Raw genomic sequence first — 17,700 nt, 5'->3', positions numbered from 1 at the left:
TGGGATGGACAGCAGACTGCTGACTACTCTTACTACTGACAAGCATTGCCTTTCCAGATTTGGGTTTCTAGCTGGTGCCATGTTACATAACAGCATCTCCCACATATAAGCAAGATAAGGGACATTTTAGTTCAGGATTAAGGGCCTGTCACACCAAGCGATATCGCTAGCAATATCGCTATAACATTACTGGTTTTGTGACGCAGCAGCGATATTGCTAGCAATATCGCTATGTCTGATACTTACCTCCGACCGCTCCCCGCTGGTTATCACTGATCGCGCGAGAACGTCCTGGACCGTTTCTCGTCGTCAGCTTCCTGCGGCGCCGACGAGCGACGCGTGGACGCGGGCGGGAGAACGTCAGGATCGCCTCGTCTGACAGGTAAGTAGTGACCCCCGACCCCTGCGATGTCGCTGGTGAGATCTGCCTGTGTGGCAGCTCACTAGCGACCACTTAGCGATGCACCAGCGATCCTGACCGCGTCATATCGCTGGTCGGGATCGCTGGTGCATCGCCAAGTGTGACAGTACCTTTACACACAAACTGATTGTAGTGAGACAGTGAACACTAATTGCTGCACGAAAGGAGCAGATGTCCATGCAAGTGTTAGAAATTAAATTACAAGGACATGGGATGCATCCAAACCATAACGTGTTACATAGAGCCTTGCTTCAGGTCAGCACCTTGCTGATACATACATAAATAACTAAAAATAGCAAAAAAAAATCAAATAAACACAAAAAAAATAGATTTAGCATATAATATCAAATTTCCTTACTTCTAGACACTCGCACTAGCTCTGAAACATTGAAAACTCCAGACTTCACAAAACTGTCTTCAAGGTATCCTGGAAAAGAAAGAGAATTGCATGAAGACTTCACCAGGGTCATTAGTGTTAGAGAACCCCTACTACTCAGAGGGGCCGCAGCAGTGCACAGGTACAGACATCTGTGTATTCTCCTCAGCACAGGGGCCAGGAAACTGTTTTTAGCTAATCAGTGTCTAAAGCCTCATTTTTATGTTGCAACTAACCTGGCTGATAGCAGCATTTGGCCAGGATCACACATGCGAGGAATACGGCCGAGTCTCGCATGGTAATACCCGGCACTGCTGTCAGCACACGGGAGCAGAGCGTGCGGCTCCATTTATTTCTATGCAGCCGCACGCTCCGCTCCTGAGTGCCGGCGGCAGTGCCGGGTATTACCATGCGAGACTCGGCCGTATTTCTCGCATGTGTGATCCCGGCCTTAACCTCTTCACCCCGGGGCAATTTCTGTTGTTTTTTTTTTTGTTTTTTTTTCTTTTCCTCCCCTTCTTCCAAGAACCATAACTTTTTTATTTTTCTGTCCATATAGCCATACGACGACTTGTTTTTTTGTGGGACAAGCTGTATTTTTGAATAACAAAATTCATTTTATGTTCACAAGACAGTAAAACTGACCTGGCAATATGATTCCACAGATCAGTATGCGTACACAGATACTAAATATGTATTGTTTTGTTTTTGTGGGGTTTTGTAAGCGGTGGAAAAACAATTGGAAATTTGTGAAAAAAAATTATAATATTTTCTTGTGTTGCCATTTTCTGAAGCCCATGAGCAGGGGATCACCCTGAATAGGACATAGCATATATAATACAAATTTTATTAAACACAGCAAACAGCAAAAATTCTTAAAAACATTAAAAATGGTCACAGATGTGACACATACACAAATAATACAATGCTCATAATAGAGCAACCCACCTGCTACTAACTATCACCCTCACCGAGAATAATGCCTATATCCCCAGGTGTTATGAATGAGTCACCGTAGGAGGCAAAAGCAGAAATACAAGCTAAGTCCAGAAAACCAGAGAAGTTGGCAACTATCAGATTGCAGACCCCTGAACCTATCAACACAACTAGCAGTAGCCGTGGGGGGTTCCTACGATGCCCTAGACCCCTCGATCACAGCCGGAGAATTACATAGGCCTAAAGAAAGAAAGGGGAAATCTAAACTGCCCCAGAGCAGACCCCAAAGCAATAGGCAGTCCCCAACATATAATGACGGTGAAGCAAGATGAAAATACTAACACAGACAGAAAGATAGACTGCGCAAAGACGGGGCCCAAAACTACCTAGATAGGAAAGGACAGGAAGGCTGCTGTCTGCAATCTGCCAAAACCCTATCAAAGACATAAGCCAACAAGCTGATATGAAAAAGGCCCTGAAGCAGCTAGGCTTCAAAAACTAAATCAGCACTCAGGTATTTTCAGAAGACAGAGCTAAATGAATTCAGCACACCCCAGCAGGGAATGGCAGAAATCCAGAAAAACAAAGCAAAACAAAGTCAAAGCACCAAAGCAAAAGGCCGAGCAGCAAACTTCGCTTTAGAGGAGCAGGAATTCAGACTGGTCTCCAAGGATCCCACAGAGAAATCACCCGCAGGGCAGAAGGGCGTCGGCAGCCTTATATCCAGTCAGTAACTCCACTCAGCCAGTCATCATCATCAGCCTCAGGTGTTTGATACCAGGCTCACTACCTTTCTTTACCAGAAGAGGGAGTTCCTCAGGACTCAGTAATGAAGGGGAAAATGAACTCACAACAGTACCTCCCCCTTGAGGAGGGGTCACCGAACCCTCAACTACGCCACCAGGGCGATCAGGGTGAGCCCGATGAAAGGCACGCACCAATCTTTTGGCATGAATATCAGAGGCAGAGACCCAGGAATTATCCTCCTGACCATAACCCTTCCACTTAACCAAATACTGGAGTCTCCGTCTAGCCAGACGGGAATCCAGTACTTTCTCTACCTCATATTCCATGTTACCTTCAACCAATACAGGGTCTGGAGGTGCCACCCCCGGAACAACAGGTTCAACAAACCTCTTCAACAAAGATTTATGGAACACATTATGGATTTTAAATGTGACAGGAAGAGCCAAACGAAAAGAGACCGGATTAATAATCTCCACAATCTTGTAAGGTCCAATAAATCTAGGCTTAAACTTAGGAGAAGCCACCTTCATAGCAATATTTTTTTATGATAACCACACCATATCACCAACCTTAAACTGGGGACCAATGGTCCTATGCCGGTTGGTAAACCGCTGGGCCTTTTCCTGGGAGAGAGATAACTTATCCACCACTTGGTCCCAGATCTGGTGCATTCTCTCCACCACAGTGTCAACACCTGGGCAGGCAGAGGGCTCCACCTGCCCTGAAGAAAATCGAGGATGAAACCAAAAGTTACAAAAAAAAGGTGACATCAAAGTGGCAGAACTAACTCTATTATTTAAAGCAAATTCGGCCAAGGGCAAAAATGAAACCCACTCATCCTGATCAGCAGAAATAAAACATCTCAAATATGACTCCAAGGTCTGGTTTGTTCTCTCTGTCTGCCCATTGGTCTGAGGGTGAAAAGCAGAGGAGAAGGACAACTGAATTCCCAGCCTGGAACAGAAAGTTCTCCAAAATATAGACACAAACTGGACTCCTCTGTCAGATACAATGTTCTCAGGAATCCCGTGCAAACGAACCACCTGTTGTAAAAACAGGGGCACCAACTCAGAGGAAGACGGCAACTTAGGGAGGGGTACAAGATGAACCATCTTAGAGAATCTATCACAAATCACCCAAATAACAGTCATCCTCTGAGAGACAGGCATATCAGAGATGAAATCCATTGAAATATGGGTCCATGGCCTCTTGGGGACAGGCAAAGGCATCAACAACCCACTAGAGCGAGAACACGATTTAGACCGGGAGCACGTCCCACAGGACTGCACAAAATTCCTGACATCACGAGACAAGGAGGGCCACCAAAAAAACCGACTCACAAGATCTCTAGTACCAAAAATACCTGGATGACCAGCCAAAGCAGAGCAATGAACTTCAGACATCACTCTCTTCTTCCACTGGTCAGGAACATACAACTTTCCACTGGGACAACGCTCAGGTTTGTCCTCCTGGAACTCTTCCAGAGCACGTCTCAAATCGGGCGAGATGGCAGAAAGAACTACCCCTTCGCCTAAGATGGTAGCAGGCTTGGTCACCACAGGAGAATCAGCAAAGAAGCTCCTAGAGAGGGCGTCTGCCTTGACATTCTTTGTTCCAGGAAGAAAAGAAACCACAAAATCAAAACGTGTAAAAAACAAGGCCCACCTAGCCTGTCTAGGGTTCAAGCGCTTAGCCGACTCTAGGTAAATCAAATTCTTGTGGTCAGTGAGGACCACGACTTGATGCTTAGCTCCCTCCAACCAATGTCTCCACTCCTCAAATGCCCATTTCATGGCCAACAGTTCCCTATTCCCCACATCATAGTTACGTTCAGATGGAGAGAACTTTCGGGAAAAGAAAGCACAGGGATTCATTTTAGATGTTACAGGATCCTTTTGGGACAAAACAGCTCCTGCACCAATCTCAGAAGCATCCACCTCTACCTGGAATGGAAGTGAGACATCAGGTTGCCGCAAAACCGGGGCAGAGGTGAATCTTCGCTTCAGCTCCTGAAAGGAAGAAACAGCCTCCGGAGACCAATTTAACACATCAGCACCCTTCTTAGTCAAATCAGTCAATGGCTTGGCAATACTAGAAAATTTTGCTATATATTTCAGATAAAAATTAGCAAAACCCAAAAACTTCTGGAGGGCCTTCAAAGAAGTGGGCTGAACCCAATCGTGAATGGCCTGTACCTTGGCCGGGTCCATTTCAATAGTTGACGGGGACAAAATAAATCCCAAAAAAGAAATCCTCTGTACTCCAAAAAGGCATTTAGATCCTTTGACATACAGGGAATTCTCCCTCAAGATCCGGAACACAGTCCGAACATGTTCCACATGAGAATCCCAATCCTTGGAGAAGATCAAAATACCATCCAGATAGATAATCAAAAATTTATCAACAAAATCTCGGAAAATATCGTTCATGAAGCACTGGAAGACAGAAGGGGCATTAGTGAGCCCAAAAGGCATCACCAGGTACTCAAAATGTCCCTCTGGAGTATTAAACGCCGTCTTCCAATCATCCCCATGCTTAATGCGAATAAGATTATACGCCCCCCTGAGGTCAAGCTTGGTAAACCAGCAAGCACCTTTAACTCTGGAGAATAGATCAGAAATCAGGGGTAACGGATACTGATATTTAACAGTAATTTTGTTGAGGGCACGATAATCAATACAAGGTCTTAATGATCCATCCTTTTTGGCTACAAAAAAAAAAACGGCACCTAAGGGTGACGAGGATGGTCTAATATGACCCTTCTCCAACGCTTCCTTAATATAGGATCGCATAGCCTCGTGCTCGGGTACAGATAAATTGAAGAGCCGACCCTTGGGAAATTTACACCCCGGGCTCAGTTCAATTGCACAGTCATAACTCCTATGAGGAGGCAGAATCGCAGACTCATTCTCACTAAATACATCATAAAAGTCCGCCAAATAATCAGGAACATCATGCAACTGAGGAGAGGTGGAAAACACCGGAGCCTCACTAAAGGCACACCGACAACCCCAACTCACCACAGACACAGATTTCCAATCCAAAACTGGATTATGAATCTGTAACCAGGGAAACCCCAGAACAATAGTATCATGCAGATTATGCAACACCAAAAATCTGCAATTTTCTTGATGGTCTGGGGCGACCCGCATTACCACCTGGGTCCAAAACTGGGGTTTATTTTTAGCCAAAGGCGTAGCATCAATCCCCCTCAAAGGGATAGGCGTCTGCAGAGGTGTCATCGGAAATCCACAACATTTAGCAAAATCCAAGTCCATTAGGTTTAGGGCTGCTCCCGAATCCACAAAAGCCTTGGCGGAAAATGTGGACAGGGAGCAGATCAGAGTAATAGCCAGAAGAAACTTAGGTTGAACACCCCCAACAGAAAACGTGTGTGCAAAGCGTTTCTCTCGTTTAAGACAGACAGAAATAATATGCGAGGCATCTCCACAGAAAAAACACAACTTATTACGCCTTCTGAACTCCTGACGCTGCTCTCTGGAAAAAACTCTATCACATTGCATAGGTTCAGACATTTGTTCAACAGGTGGCAACACCTCTCGTGCAGCTTTGCATTCGCGCAAACGCCGATCAACCTGAATGGCTAATGACATAGAATCGTCAAGACCAGAGGGAACAGGAAATCCCACCATAGTATCTTTTACGGCTTCTGACAACCCCTTCCGAAAGAGAGCAGCCAAGGCATTATCATTCCAGGTAGTAAGTACTGCCCACTTTCGGAATTTTTGACAGTACAATTCTGCAGAATCACGACCCTGGCTCAATGTCAGCAGGGTCTTATCAGCTTGATCAATGGCATTAGGTTCGTCATACAACAACCCCAACGCTTGAAAGAATGCGTTCACATTAGTCAGAATAGGATCATCTGGTTTCAAAGAAAACGCCCAATCCTGGGGATCGCCACGCAGCAAAGAGATGACAATTTTAACCTGCTGCGCGGAGCTCCCTGACGAGTTAGGCTTCAAGGCAAAAAATAATTTACAATTATTTTTGAAATTCAAAAATTTAGACCGATCCCCAAAAAATACATCAGGTGTAGGAATCTTTGGTTCAGCAGCATGTGAATGAGCAAGGTAGGCGGAAATTCCCCGCACTTCCGCAGCGAGCTGCTCCACACGATCAGACAATTGCTTTATCTCCATAGAGAGAAAAAAAAATATTCCCCCTACGGCCTCAGAGATATAGAGGAAAAAATATACACACTTTTTTTTTTTTTTTTTTTTTTTTTACAATTCTTTCCTGCTATTGAGTACCCTAGGATCTGCGGTATGGCGGGTGATTCTGTTATGAATGAGTCACCGTAGGAGGCAAAAGCAGAAATACAAGCTAAGTCCAGAAAACCAGAGAAGTTGGCAACTATCAGATTGCAGACCCCTGAACCAATCAACACAACTAGCAGTAGCCGTGGGGGGTTCCTACGATGCCCTAGACCCCTCGATCACAGCCGGAGAATTACATAGGCCTAAAGAAAGAAAGGAGAAATCTAAACTGCCCCAGAGCAGACCCCAAAGCAATAGGCAGTCCCCAACATATAATGACGGTGAAGCAAGATGAAAATACTAACACAGACAGAAAGATAGACTGAGCAAAGACGGGGCCCAAAACTACCTAGATAGGAAAGGACAGGAAGGCTGCTGTCTGCAATCTGCCAAAACCCTATCAAAGACATAAGCCAACAAGCTGATATGAAAAAGGCCCTGAAGCAGCTAGGCTTCAAAAACTAAATCAGCACTCAGGTATTTTCAGAAGACAGAGCTAAATGAATTCAGCACACCCCAGCAGGGAATGGCAGAAATCCAGAAAAACAAAGCAAAACAAAGTCAAAGCACCAAAGCAAAAGGCCGAGCAGCAAACTTCGCTTTAGAGGAGCAGGAATTCAGACTGGTCTCCAAGGATCCCACAGAGAAATCACCCGCAGGGCAGAAGGGCGTCGGCAGCCTTATATCCAGTCAGTAACTCCACTCAGCCAGTCATCATCATTAGCCTCATGTGTTTGATAATCAAGCTCACTACCTTTCTTTACCAGAAGAGGGAGTTCCTCGGGCCTCAGTAATGAAGGGGAAAATGAACTCACAACACCCAGGTCCATGTAAACAGGATTCTCAATAGGAGAATTAGTAAGACCTCACATAGGTAATATAGAGCATATGAGTCAGAAACACCAATAATATCCAAATACAATGAAAAAATGATGCAATTCCAACCCAATAATTACAAAAAAAACAGTACAAGGGATAATGTAAACCCAAGAAGATGCTGATCACTATGAGGTGTACAAAAAAGATAGAAATGCACACTAAATAGACCTCATATATGCGTAGAGGTACCCCAGCCCAAGATCAGGCATAGGGAACATCAAGGACCAGATCAGCCAGACCATTAGAGTGGCGACACGCGTCGGGTCTCTGGCTCTACCTGCCCCACTTCACTTCTCATGGGTTTTGTATTGTGCTGATTTGTATATGTGGTTATCATTTGGGGTGGTTATGGAGATTTTCTCTGTCCACTTAGACCCTCTTTAGCCCCTAATGGTCTGGCTGATCTGGTCCTTGATGTCCCTGAGCGGTCGTTTTTATTGATACCATTTTGGGGTAGATACAATGTTTTGATCACCTCTTATTGCATTTTATTGCAATGTTGTGGAAGCCAAAAAAAAATTCCGGTGTTTCAATTATTTCTCATTACGCCGCTTACTAATCGGATTAATTTATTTAGTATTTTGATATGTCATATTTTTATGAATGCAGAGATAACAAATATGTGTTTTTTATATATTCTTTGATTGTTTTATTCTTAATGGGGCAAATGGGAAGTGATTTGAACTTGAGTTTTTTATTATTTTTTATTTTTGAAAACATATTTTTTACTGTATTAGGGGACTTGAAGCTGTGATCATCTGTGCTATACAGATTATACATATAAAACATGTAAATATATATATATATATATATATACACTGACTGGCCACTTTATTAGGTACACCTGTCCAACTGTGTGTTAAGACTTAATTTCTAATCTGCCAATCACATGGCGGCAACTCAGTGCATTTAGGCATGTAGACATGGTCAAGACAATCTCCTGCAGTTCAAACCGAGCATCAGTATGGGGAAGAAAGGTGATTTGAGTGCCTTTGAACGTGGCATGATTGTTGGTGCCAGAAGGGCTGGTCTGAGTATTTCAGAAACTGCTGATCTACTGGGATTTTCACGCACAACCATCTCTAGGGTTTACAGAGAATGGTCCGAAAAAGAAAAAAAATCCAGTGAGCGGCAGTTCTGTGGCCGGAAATGCCTTGTTGATGCCAGAGGTCAGAGGAGAATGGGCAGACTGGTTCGAGCTGATAGAAAGGCAACAGTGACTCAAATTGCCACCCGTTACAACCAAGGTAGGCAGAAGAGCATCTCTGAACGCACAGTGCGTCGAACTTTGAGGCAGATGGGCTACAGCAGCAGAAGACCACACCGGGTACCACTCCTCTCAGCTAAGAACAGGAAACTGAGGCTACAATTTGCACAAGCTCATAGAAATTGGACAGTAGAAGATTGGAAAAACGTTGCCTGGTCTGATGAGTCTCGATTTCTGCTGCGACATTCGGATGGTAGGGTCAGAATTTGGCGTAAACAACATGAAAGCATGGATCCATCCTGCCTTGTATCAACGGTTCAGGCTGGTGGTGGTGGTGTCATGGTGTGGGGAATTTTTTCTTGGCACTCTTTGGGCCCCTTGGTACCAATTGAGCATCGTTGCAACGCCACAGCCTACCTGAGTATTGTTGCTGACCATGTCCATCCCTTTATGACCACAATGTACCCAACATCTGATGGCTACTTTCAGCAGGATAATGCGCCATGTCATAAAGCTCGAATCATCTCAGATTGGTTTCTTGAACATGACAATGAGTTCACTGTACTCAAATGGCCTCCTCAGTCACCAGATCTCAATCCAATAGAGCATCTTTGGGATGTGGTGGAACGGGAGATTCGCATCAGGGATGTGCAGCCGACAAATCTGCGCCAACTGTGTGATGCCATCATGTCAATATGGTCCAAAATCTCTGAGGAATGCTTCCAGCACCTTGTTGAATCTCTGCCACGAAGAATTGAGGCAGTTCTGAAGGCAAAAGGGGGTCCAACCCGTTACTAGCATGGTGTACCTAATAAAGTGGCCAGTGAGTGTATATATACAGTGGGGCAAAAAAGTATTTAGTCAGTCAGCAATAGTGCAAGTTCCACCACTTAAAAAGATGAGAGGCGTCTGTAATTTACATCATAGGTAGACCTCAACTATGGGAGACAAACTGAGAAAAAAAAATCCAGAAAATCACATTGTCTGTTTTTTTTTCATTTTATTTGCATATTATGGTGGAAAATAAGTATTTGGTCAGAAACAAGCAATCAAGATTTCTGGCTCTCACAGACCTGTAACTTCTTCTTTAAGAGTCTCCTCTTTCCTCCACTCATTACCTGTAGTAATGGCACCTGTTTAAACTTGTTATCAGTATAAAAAGACACCTGTGCACACCCTCAAACAGTCTGACTCCAAACTCCACTATGGTGAAGACCAAAGAGCTGTCAAAGGACACCAGAAACAAAATTGTAGCCCTGCACCAGGCTGGGAAGACTGAATCTGCAATAGCCAACCAGCTTGGAGTGAAGAAATCAACTGTGGGAGCAATAATTAGAAAATGGAAGACATACAAGACCACTGATAATCTCCCTCGATCTGGTGCTCCATGCAAAATCCCACCCCGTGGGGTCAGAATGATCACAAGAACGGTGAGCAAAAATCCCAGAACCACGCGGGGGGACCTAGTGAATGAACTGCAGAGAGCTGGGACCAATGTAACAAGGCCTACCATAAGTAACACACTACGCCACCATGGACTCAGATCCTGCAGTGCCAGACGTGTCCCACTGCTTAAGCCTGTACATGTCCGGGCCCGTCTGAAGTTTGCTAGAAAGCATTTGGATGATCCAGAGGAGTTTTGGGAGAATGTCCTATGGTCTGATGAAACCAAACTGGAACTGTTTGGTAGAAACACAACTTGTCGTGTTTGGAGGAAAAAGAATACTGAGTTGCATCCATCAAACACCATACCTACTGTAAAGCATGGTGGTGGAAACATCATGCTTTGGGGCTGTTTCTCTGCAAAGGGGCCAGAACGACTGATCCGGGTACATGAAAGAATGAATGGGGCCATGTATCGTGAGATTTTGAGTGCAAACCTCCTTCCATCAGCAAGGGCATTGAAGATGAAACGTGGCTGGGTCTTTCAACATGACAATGATCCAAAGCACACCGCCAGGGCAACGAAGGAGTGGCTTCGTAAGAAGCATTTCAAGGTCCTGGAGTGGCCTAGCCAGTCTCCAGATCTCAACCCTATAGAAAACCTTTGGAGGGAGTTGAAAGTCCGTGTTGCCAAGCGAAAAGCCAAAAACATCACTGCTCTAGAGGAGATCTGCATGGAGGAATGGGCCAACATACCAACAACAGTGTGTGGCAACCTTGTGAAGACTTACAGAAAACGTTTGACCTCTGTCATTGCCAACAAAGGATATATCACAAAGTATTGAGATGAAATTTTGTTTCTGACCAAATACTTATTTTCCACCATAATATGCAAATAAAATGAAAAAAAAACAGACAATGTGATTTTCTGGATTTTTTTTTCTCAGTTTGTCTCCCATAGTTGAGGTCTACCTATGATGTAAATTACAGACGCCTCTCATCTTTTTAGGTGGTGGAACTTGCACTATTGCTGACTGACTAAATACTTTTTTGCCCCACTGTATATATATATATATATATATATAAAATACATATATATATATATATATAATTGCCTTGTAATGTTTTCATTTCCTGTTCTCTCCATGTCACCGTATCCCAGAATTCCAAGCGGAGGAAGTTCACCAACCACCATATTGGGACACCCAAGTGATGGGTGTCTCAATATGGAAACTGCTGCTGGTACCAACCTATTGCGCGGTACCACCAGCGGAACACCGTCTCACCACACAAACACACACACTCTATACGTTGTACGCACCATACACACTCACACTCTCTCACACACTCACAGTCACACTCTCACAGTCACACACACTCACAGATACACTCACACTCAAACTCACACACTCAAACTCACACCTATACACTCAAACTCACACACTCTCACTCATACTCACACACTCACAGCCACACTCTCACATTCACACTCTCACTCACACACACTCACATTCACACTCACTCAGACTCAGACTCTCACTCTCAGACTCTCATACTCACACACTCGCATATCCTCTTGCCCGGTACCACCAGCGGAACACTGCCGCACTGCACTTGCGCAAATTCCGTGCAGGAGCAGTGAATCATTCGGCTGATCCTGGTGGCAAATGCGCGACGTGTCTACAGGCAGAGGCAGCTGGTCACATTAAAGGGGTTTTTGCACGAACAAAAGTTCATTTTAAAAATTGTCTGTGTCTGTCCGTGTACGGAGCATACCACGTCTCCTGGGCAGGGGAGGAAGCAAAAGACAATACTGACATTACAGCAGGAGATTGCAGAGGATATATTTTGTGAGGTAAAATATTTCAGTGACTGTTTTTAAACAATATTTTACCTCACAAAATGTATCCTCTGCGATCTCCTGCTGTAATGTCAGTATTGTCTTTTGCTTCCTCCCCTGCCCTGGAGCTGTGTTATGTTCTGCACACGGTCAGACACAGGGGTGAGAGAGACAGAGGGGAGACAGGTCAAACGGGACAGCACATGAGGGGAGAACACAGCACAGGAAGGAGAGAGACAGCAGACAAGGGGGATATCACATGGGGTAGACAGGTCAAAGAAGAGAGCACAGACGTGAGAAGTCAGCACATGGGGAAAGAGAGAGTGGATAGGTGGATGAGCACATGGGGGGAGAGATTCTCAACGCTGCAAAGCCTGCTCCCATCGTGACATTACCACCTTCTCGATGTGATGGCTTCGGGCCTCCATCTAGTATATATACACTCACTGGCCACTTTATTAGGTACACCATGCTAGTAAGGGGTTGGACCCCCTTTTGCCTTCAGAACTGCCTCAATTCTTCGTGGCAGAGATTCAACAAGGTGCTGGAAGCATTCCTCAGAGATTTTGGACCATATTGACATGATGGCATCACACAGTTGGCGCAGATTTGTCGGCTGCACATCCCTGATGCGAATCTCCCGTTCCACCACATTCCAAAGATGCTCTATTGGATTGAGATCTGGTGACTGAGGAGGCCATTTGAGTACAGTGAACTCATTGTCATGTTCAAGAAACCAATCTGAGATGATTCGAGCTTTATGACATGGCGCATTATCCTGCTGAAAGTAGCCATCAGATGTTGGGTACATTGTGGTCATAAAGGGATGGACATGGTCAGCAACAATACTCAGGTAGGCTGTGGCGTTGCAACGATGCTCAATTGGTACCAAGGGGCCCAAAGAGTGCCAAGAAAAAATTCCCCACACCATGACACCACCACCACCAGCCTGAACCGTTGATACAAGGCAGGATGGATCCATGCTTTCATGTTGTTTACGCCAAATTCTGACCCTACCATCCGAATGTCGCAGCAGAAATCGAGACTCATCAGACCAGGCAACGTTTTTCCAATCTTCTACTGTCCAATTTCGATGAGCTTGTGCAAATTGTAGCCTCAGTTTCCTGTTCTTAGCTGAGAGGAGTGGTACCCAGTGTGGTCTTCTGCTGCTGTAGCCCATCTGCCTCAAAGTTCGACGCACTGTGCGTTCAGAGATGCTCTTCTGCCTACCTTGGTTGTAACGGGTGGCAATTTGAGTCACTGTTGCCTTTCTATCAGCTCGAACCAGTCTGCCCATTCTCCTCTGACCTCTGGCATCAACAAGGCATTTCCGGCCACAGAACTGCCGCTCACTGGTTTTTTTTTCTTTTTCGGACCATTCTCTGTAAACCCTAGAGATGGTTGTGCGTGAAAATCCCAGTAGATCAGCAGTTTCTGAAATACTCAGACCAGCCCTTCTGGCACCAACAATCATGCCATGTTCAAAGGCACTCAAATCACCTTTCTTCCCCATACTGATGCTCGGTTTGAACTGCAGGAGATTGTCTTGACCATGTCTACATGCCTAAATGCACTGAGTTGCCGCCATGTGATTGGCTGATTAGAAATTAAGTCTTAACACACAGTTGGACAGGTGTACCTAATAAAGTGGCCAGTGAGTGTATATCTACATATATAATCACCAGTTGGCCGCTGTCACCGAATCCCATAAGACACCGCGGCAGTGCCACTTGCTGACTACAGTGCAGCAGCACAGCCAGAAGTCAGACTCCGCCCACACATGTCACATAGTCCTGACGTCATCACATGTCCTTCCGCCCAGCTGACATCAGTGGTAGTGTAGGGTCGGTAGGCCGGGCTGGGGGGTGGTCCCTCTGTATACCGTGCAGAGACAAAACAGAGACAAGATGGAGGCAGGTTCTGGGTGCAACAGGTCCAAGTTTATTCGTGCTCTTGCCGTCCGACTGACGGTCCTCACAATACGACACAGTACCTTCCTCACTGCCCTCCGTGTTCAGGGCCGCTTCACACACTGTACTTTTCACCTGAGACGTATATGTACGTCCTGTACCTTTTTCACTCTTCGACGCTCCTGTCAGCTCCGTCACTGTGGCTGCCGTAGGCCTGTACACCAACAGTAGTTTCACTGGTCAGACGTCGTGCCAAATACGGTGTCCTACACCCAATGTCTCGTCTATACTGCGGTTCTTCCTGTCAGAACCACTCCCCTTTCTCTCTCCTCAGTCCCCCTGGTTTGGTTTTCCTCACAGTGCACAAACTGTCGTAGTCCTCCTGTCACTGGAGCTCCCCTGGGGACTGGAACTTTCTGGAACCCTCCTGTCAAATTTATATCATTCCCGGTTCCCTGTAACTCTGCCCCCATGACCAACGGTTTCCTAAGCCCTAAGCTGATGTAAAGTCCTTTGCTCACACTCCTCCCTGCCCTCTAATGGTCTACCCAAGGTACTGCACGTCCACTACACTTTCTCGGCTGTTTCCCCACTGTAGTAACTGACACCTGTCTAAACTGTGCAAACCTTACTTTCTCTATTCTGGCAAGTCCGTCCGTCCATCAGGTCACCTTCCCTACAGTAGTGAGGCTTGGAGCGCAGACAGGAAGTTTAAGATTCCCTCAGACACCTTCCTCCTAGGCGTGTGGTGTGGGTAGGAGCCGGGAAGGGTGGCAGCGGTGCCTGCTGCATTGTGGGCAGCAATTACCTTCCTGTCTTTGTCCAGCAGTGATCTGCAGAGCAGCGTCTAGCAGTCTGCAGTGTATGGAAGACGCTGGTGGGAGAGTGCTGCTCCTGCTGCTCCTACTGTTGCTGCTGGGATGATTACAGCAGGAGAACTGACATGAGCTGGAGGCTAGGCTGCTGATGAGCTCACCCACAGCACCCACAGCCATGGAGTCTTACACTGGCATGGATGCCAACGTGCAGATATCAGTATGGAAACCTGCTACACTACCATGTGGAGAGCAGTCAAGGTTCTCTTCAGAGGATTCCTGCTTTCCATCCCAGTAAAAGGAGCTGCAGCATCAGACAGGGGTATTCCAATTTGACTAGCTTATAATATAATCGCCAGTTGGGACGTCCGGCCACTGTCCCCGAATCCCATAAGGCACCGTGGCAGTGTCACTTGAGCAGGCGCAGTTCGTGGCCGTAAAGCCACGAACTGCGCAAGTGACATTCACGTCACCGCTATTCCCGCGCATGTGCAGTGAGGCCGGGATCACACTGGCGATTTAAACGGCCGAGTTTCGCATGGTAATACACGGCGCTGCCGCCGGGACTCAGGAACGGGGCGTGCAGCTCCATGTATTGCTATGCGGCCGCACGCCCCGCTCCTGAGTCCAGGCGGCAGCGCCGTGTATTACCATGCGAAACTCGGCCGTTTAAATTGCCAGTGTGACTCTGGCCTAACAGCCACAACGGCGCGCTCTACCCGCGCATGCGCGGTACGGTCGCGGCTGTTACTGCACCTGTGTGGGGAATAACGGTGACGTGTATGTTTCACTGCACTCCCGATGCAATAGCATTGGGCCTATTTCCAGTGTTATATATATATATATTCACATAGCAGTGAATTAGGTGGATTTCACAGGAGTATGTTAATGGAACATTTCATTTCAACACATCCAGTTGTGGAAATTATTATTATTCCAAGATCTATAGATTAAAATGAACTTTAAACCCCTTTAAATCTATTTTCTGTACATAATCATGGGGATAGCCATCTTGCATGGGCTGCTATTAGAGCTATTATTTATAGCAGCCATGTGAACAGGTGGGTGATTGAAATCTATAGGAGAGGTCCAGGCATGCTCTGTGACCTGTGTGGAGGACACTGAACAATGTACATCACTTATTGTGGATGGTAGATCCTGCATTATCAATGTATAAGTGTTACAATTATTATATTCCTGGAGGTGATAAATGACTAATAAAGAGTCATCTTTACAAAACAGTAAGTTTTATCGAATTATGAAGCTCAATGTTCAGTTTGAAAACTGCAAGATTTCAGAATTTTTAATATAGACTGTACTTCACCAAAAATTCATAAAAAATATGTTTAACATAAATACTAGATTTCATTTTCTGATGACACACTCAGTGTAGTAAAAAAAAACCTCACAGCATCGGAAATGTCACCACACTAACTAAAATGGTGCAAGAACAAAAACTTGTGCATTTTACTAATCATACCGTGTTTGCAATTACCGTAAACTTTAAAAAATTCGAACTGGAAAATAGAAAAACTGTTGTTTATCTAAAATAACTACTAGGAACTAAGATTTCTAAAAGTATAGAGAATATAAAAGAAAATGACCATACAACCACAGAATGTGCATAAAGGTTTACACTGACAAACAAGAGTAATGGAGAAAGGAAAAGGAGCAATGTGGTTTTGAATGTATGGCTGTGTAAATCCTTTCCTCCGCTTCCTCCTCCCCTATTTGAAGTGGTGAGCTCTTTTATTACTAAATACCACATTCTGGCCAGATTAGTAGACAGCCCATGTTCCCAATGTCTCTTTCACTCACACACGGACTTCTTCATCTGCTATGTAAACATATAGCCAGACAGTTTTTAAACAGTAAGCCATTTAGACCTACTGCTTCTGACAGCCTGCTCAGACTTCATGGTGTTGTTTGGAATAAAGGGAGTAAATAAATAAGGAATGAGATAAGTGATTTTACGTATAATAAACACGCTGTGCCTTTTATCTGTGATACAAATGTGCAAATGTAAAACACGAGGAGTTCATCTATGTGTTTCAAGGTAGACCTACCTCTGTCAGGCATTAAAGCAGATCTGTCGCTAGATTTCACAAAATATATAAGGTACATTATTATTACACAGCCCTGATGAGGCTGGTGTACTTACTTTGCGTTTACACTTTCATAAAAGATTATACATCCATTCTCACAGAAATTTTCAATCTGCACCCATCTAGCCTGATTGACAGGTCCTCATCTTTCCTTATTTGGGCTGACATTTCCCACAATATACTACAAACCTCACCTGTCAGTCAGGCTGGGTGTGTGAAAAATGAATACATTTGAACTAATAAGCTCTCTCACTCTTAATGGTTATTTTAATATCAGATTAGCATTAAACAGTAATTCTGATATCAATTCTCATAGTAAGTACACCAGCTTCATCTTGTCTAAGGCCTCATTCAGACTTCTGTGCTGGATGTACATTAGGGTTGATTGAATAGCTTCGGATAAGTGTTTATTTGAAAAGCTATAGCGCTTACCAAACAGCTGCATCGGGAACCTGGATACCTGGAGTGGTCCTGGTGATCAGCTGTTCGGCGCCGCAGCTGCATGTGTCGCAGCTGTGTGACAGCATGCATAGAGAACCCAGCAAACAGGCTCTCCATACATATTCAATCAACCCTAACATACAAGTTTTGTCTGTGTTGCTCACAGATAGAACACGTACCCTTTATAGTCTATGGAGTTGTTCACATAGGCATCTTTTTCGCAGACTGTGCAAAAATCATGGAGACATGTTGTTTTTTTACCAGCAGCATGGATGTAAAGTACAAGTATCAGTACAAGCCTATGGGTCCGTGACAACCAAAGACAACAAACAGAAGGCATCAGTGTACAGTCTGTTTGCT

The 17,700-nt window shown here is 45.0% G+C and overlaps 1 protein-coding gene across 5 annotated transcripts in view; it reads right to left on the bottom strand.

The window, feature by feature from the left end:
* Positions 1-17,700, bottom strand: part of NFIB (nuclear factor I B) — a 314,972-nt gene that overhangs the window by 128,661 nt on the left and 168,611 nt on the right. For all 5 annotated transcript variants that reach the window (XM_073572167.1, XM_073572171.1, XM_073572166.1 and 2 more), the window contains exon 4: positions 780-848. In XM_073572167.1, coding sequence (XP_073428268.1) covers positions 780-848 — 69 coding nt within the window. The remainder of the gene's footprint in view (positions 1-779; positions 849-17,700) is intronic.

Source organism: Dendrobates tinctorius, unplaced genomic scaffold (genome assembly GCF_039654945.1).
Source record: "Dendrobates tinctorius isolate UK_male_01 unplaced genomic scaffold, ASM3965494v1 ptg000031l, whole genome shotgun sequence".
Classification (NCBI taxonomy): Eukaryota; Metazoa; Chordata; class Amphibia; order Anura; family Dendrobatidae; genus Dendrobates; species Dendrobates tinctorius.
The sequence above is the reverse complement of the archived record's forward strand: the minus strand, read 5'-3'. Positions and strand labels throughout refer to the sequence as shown.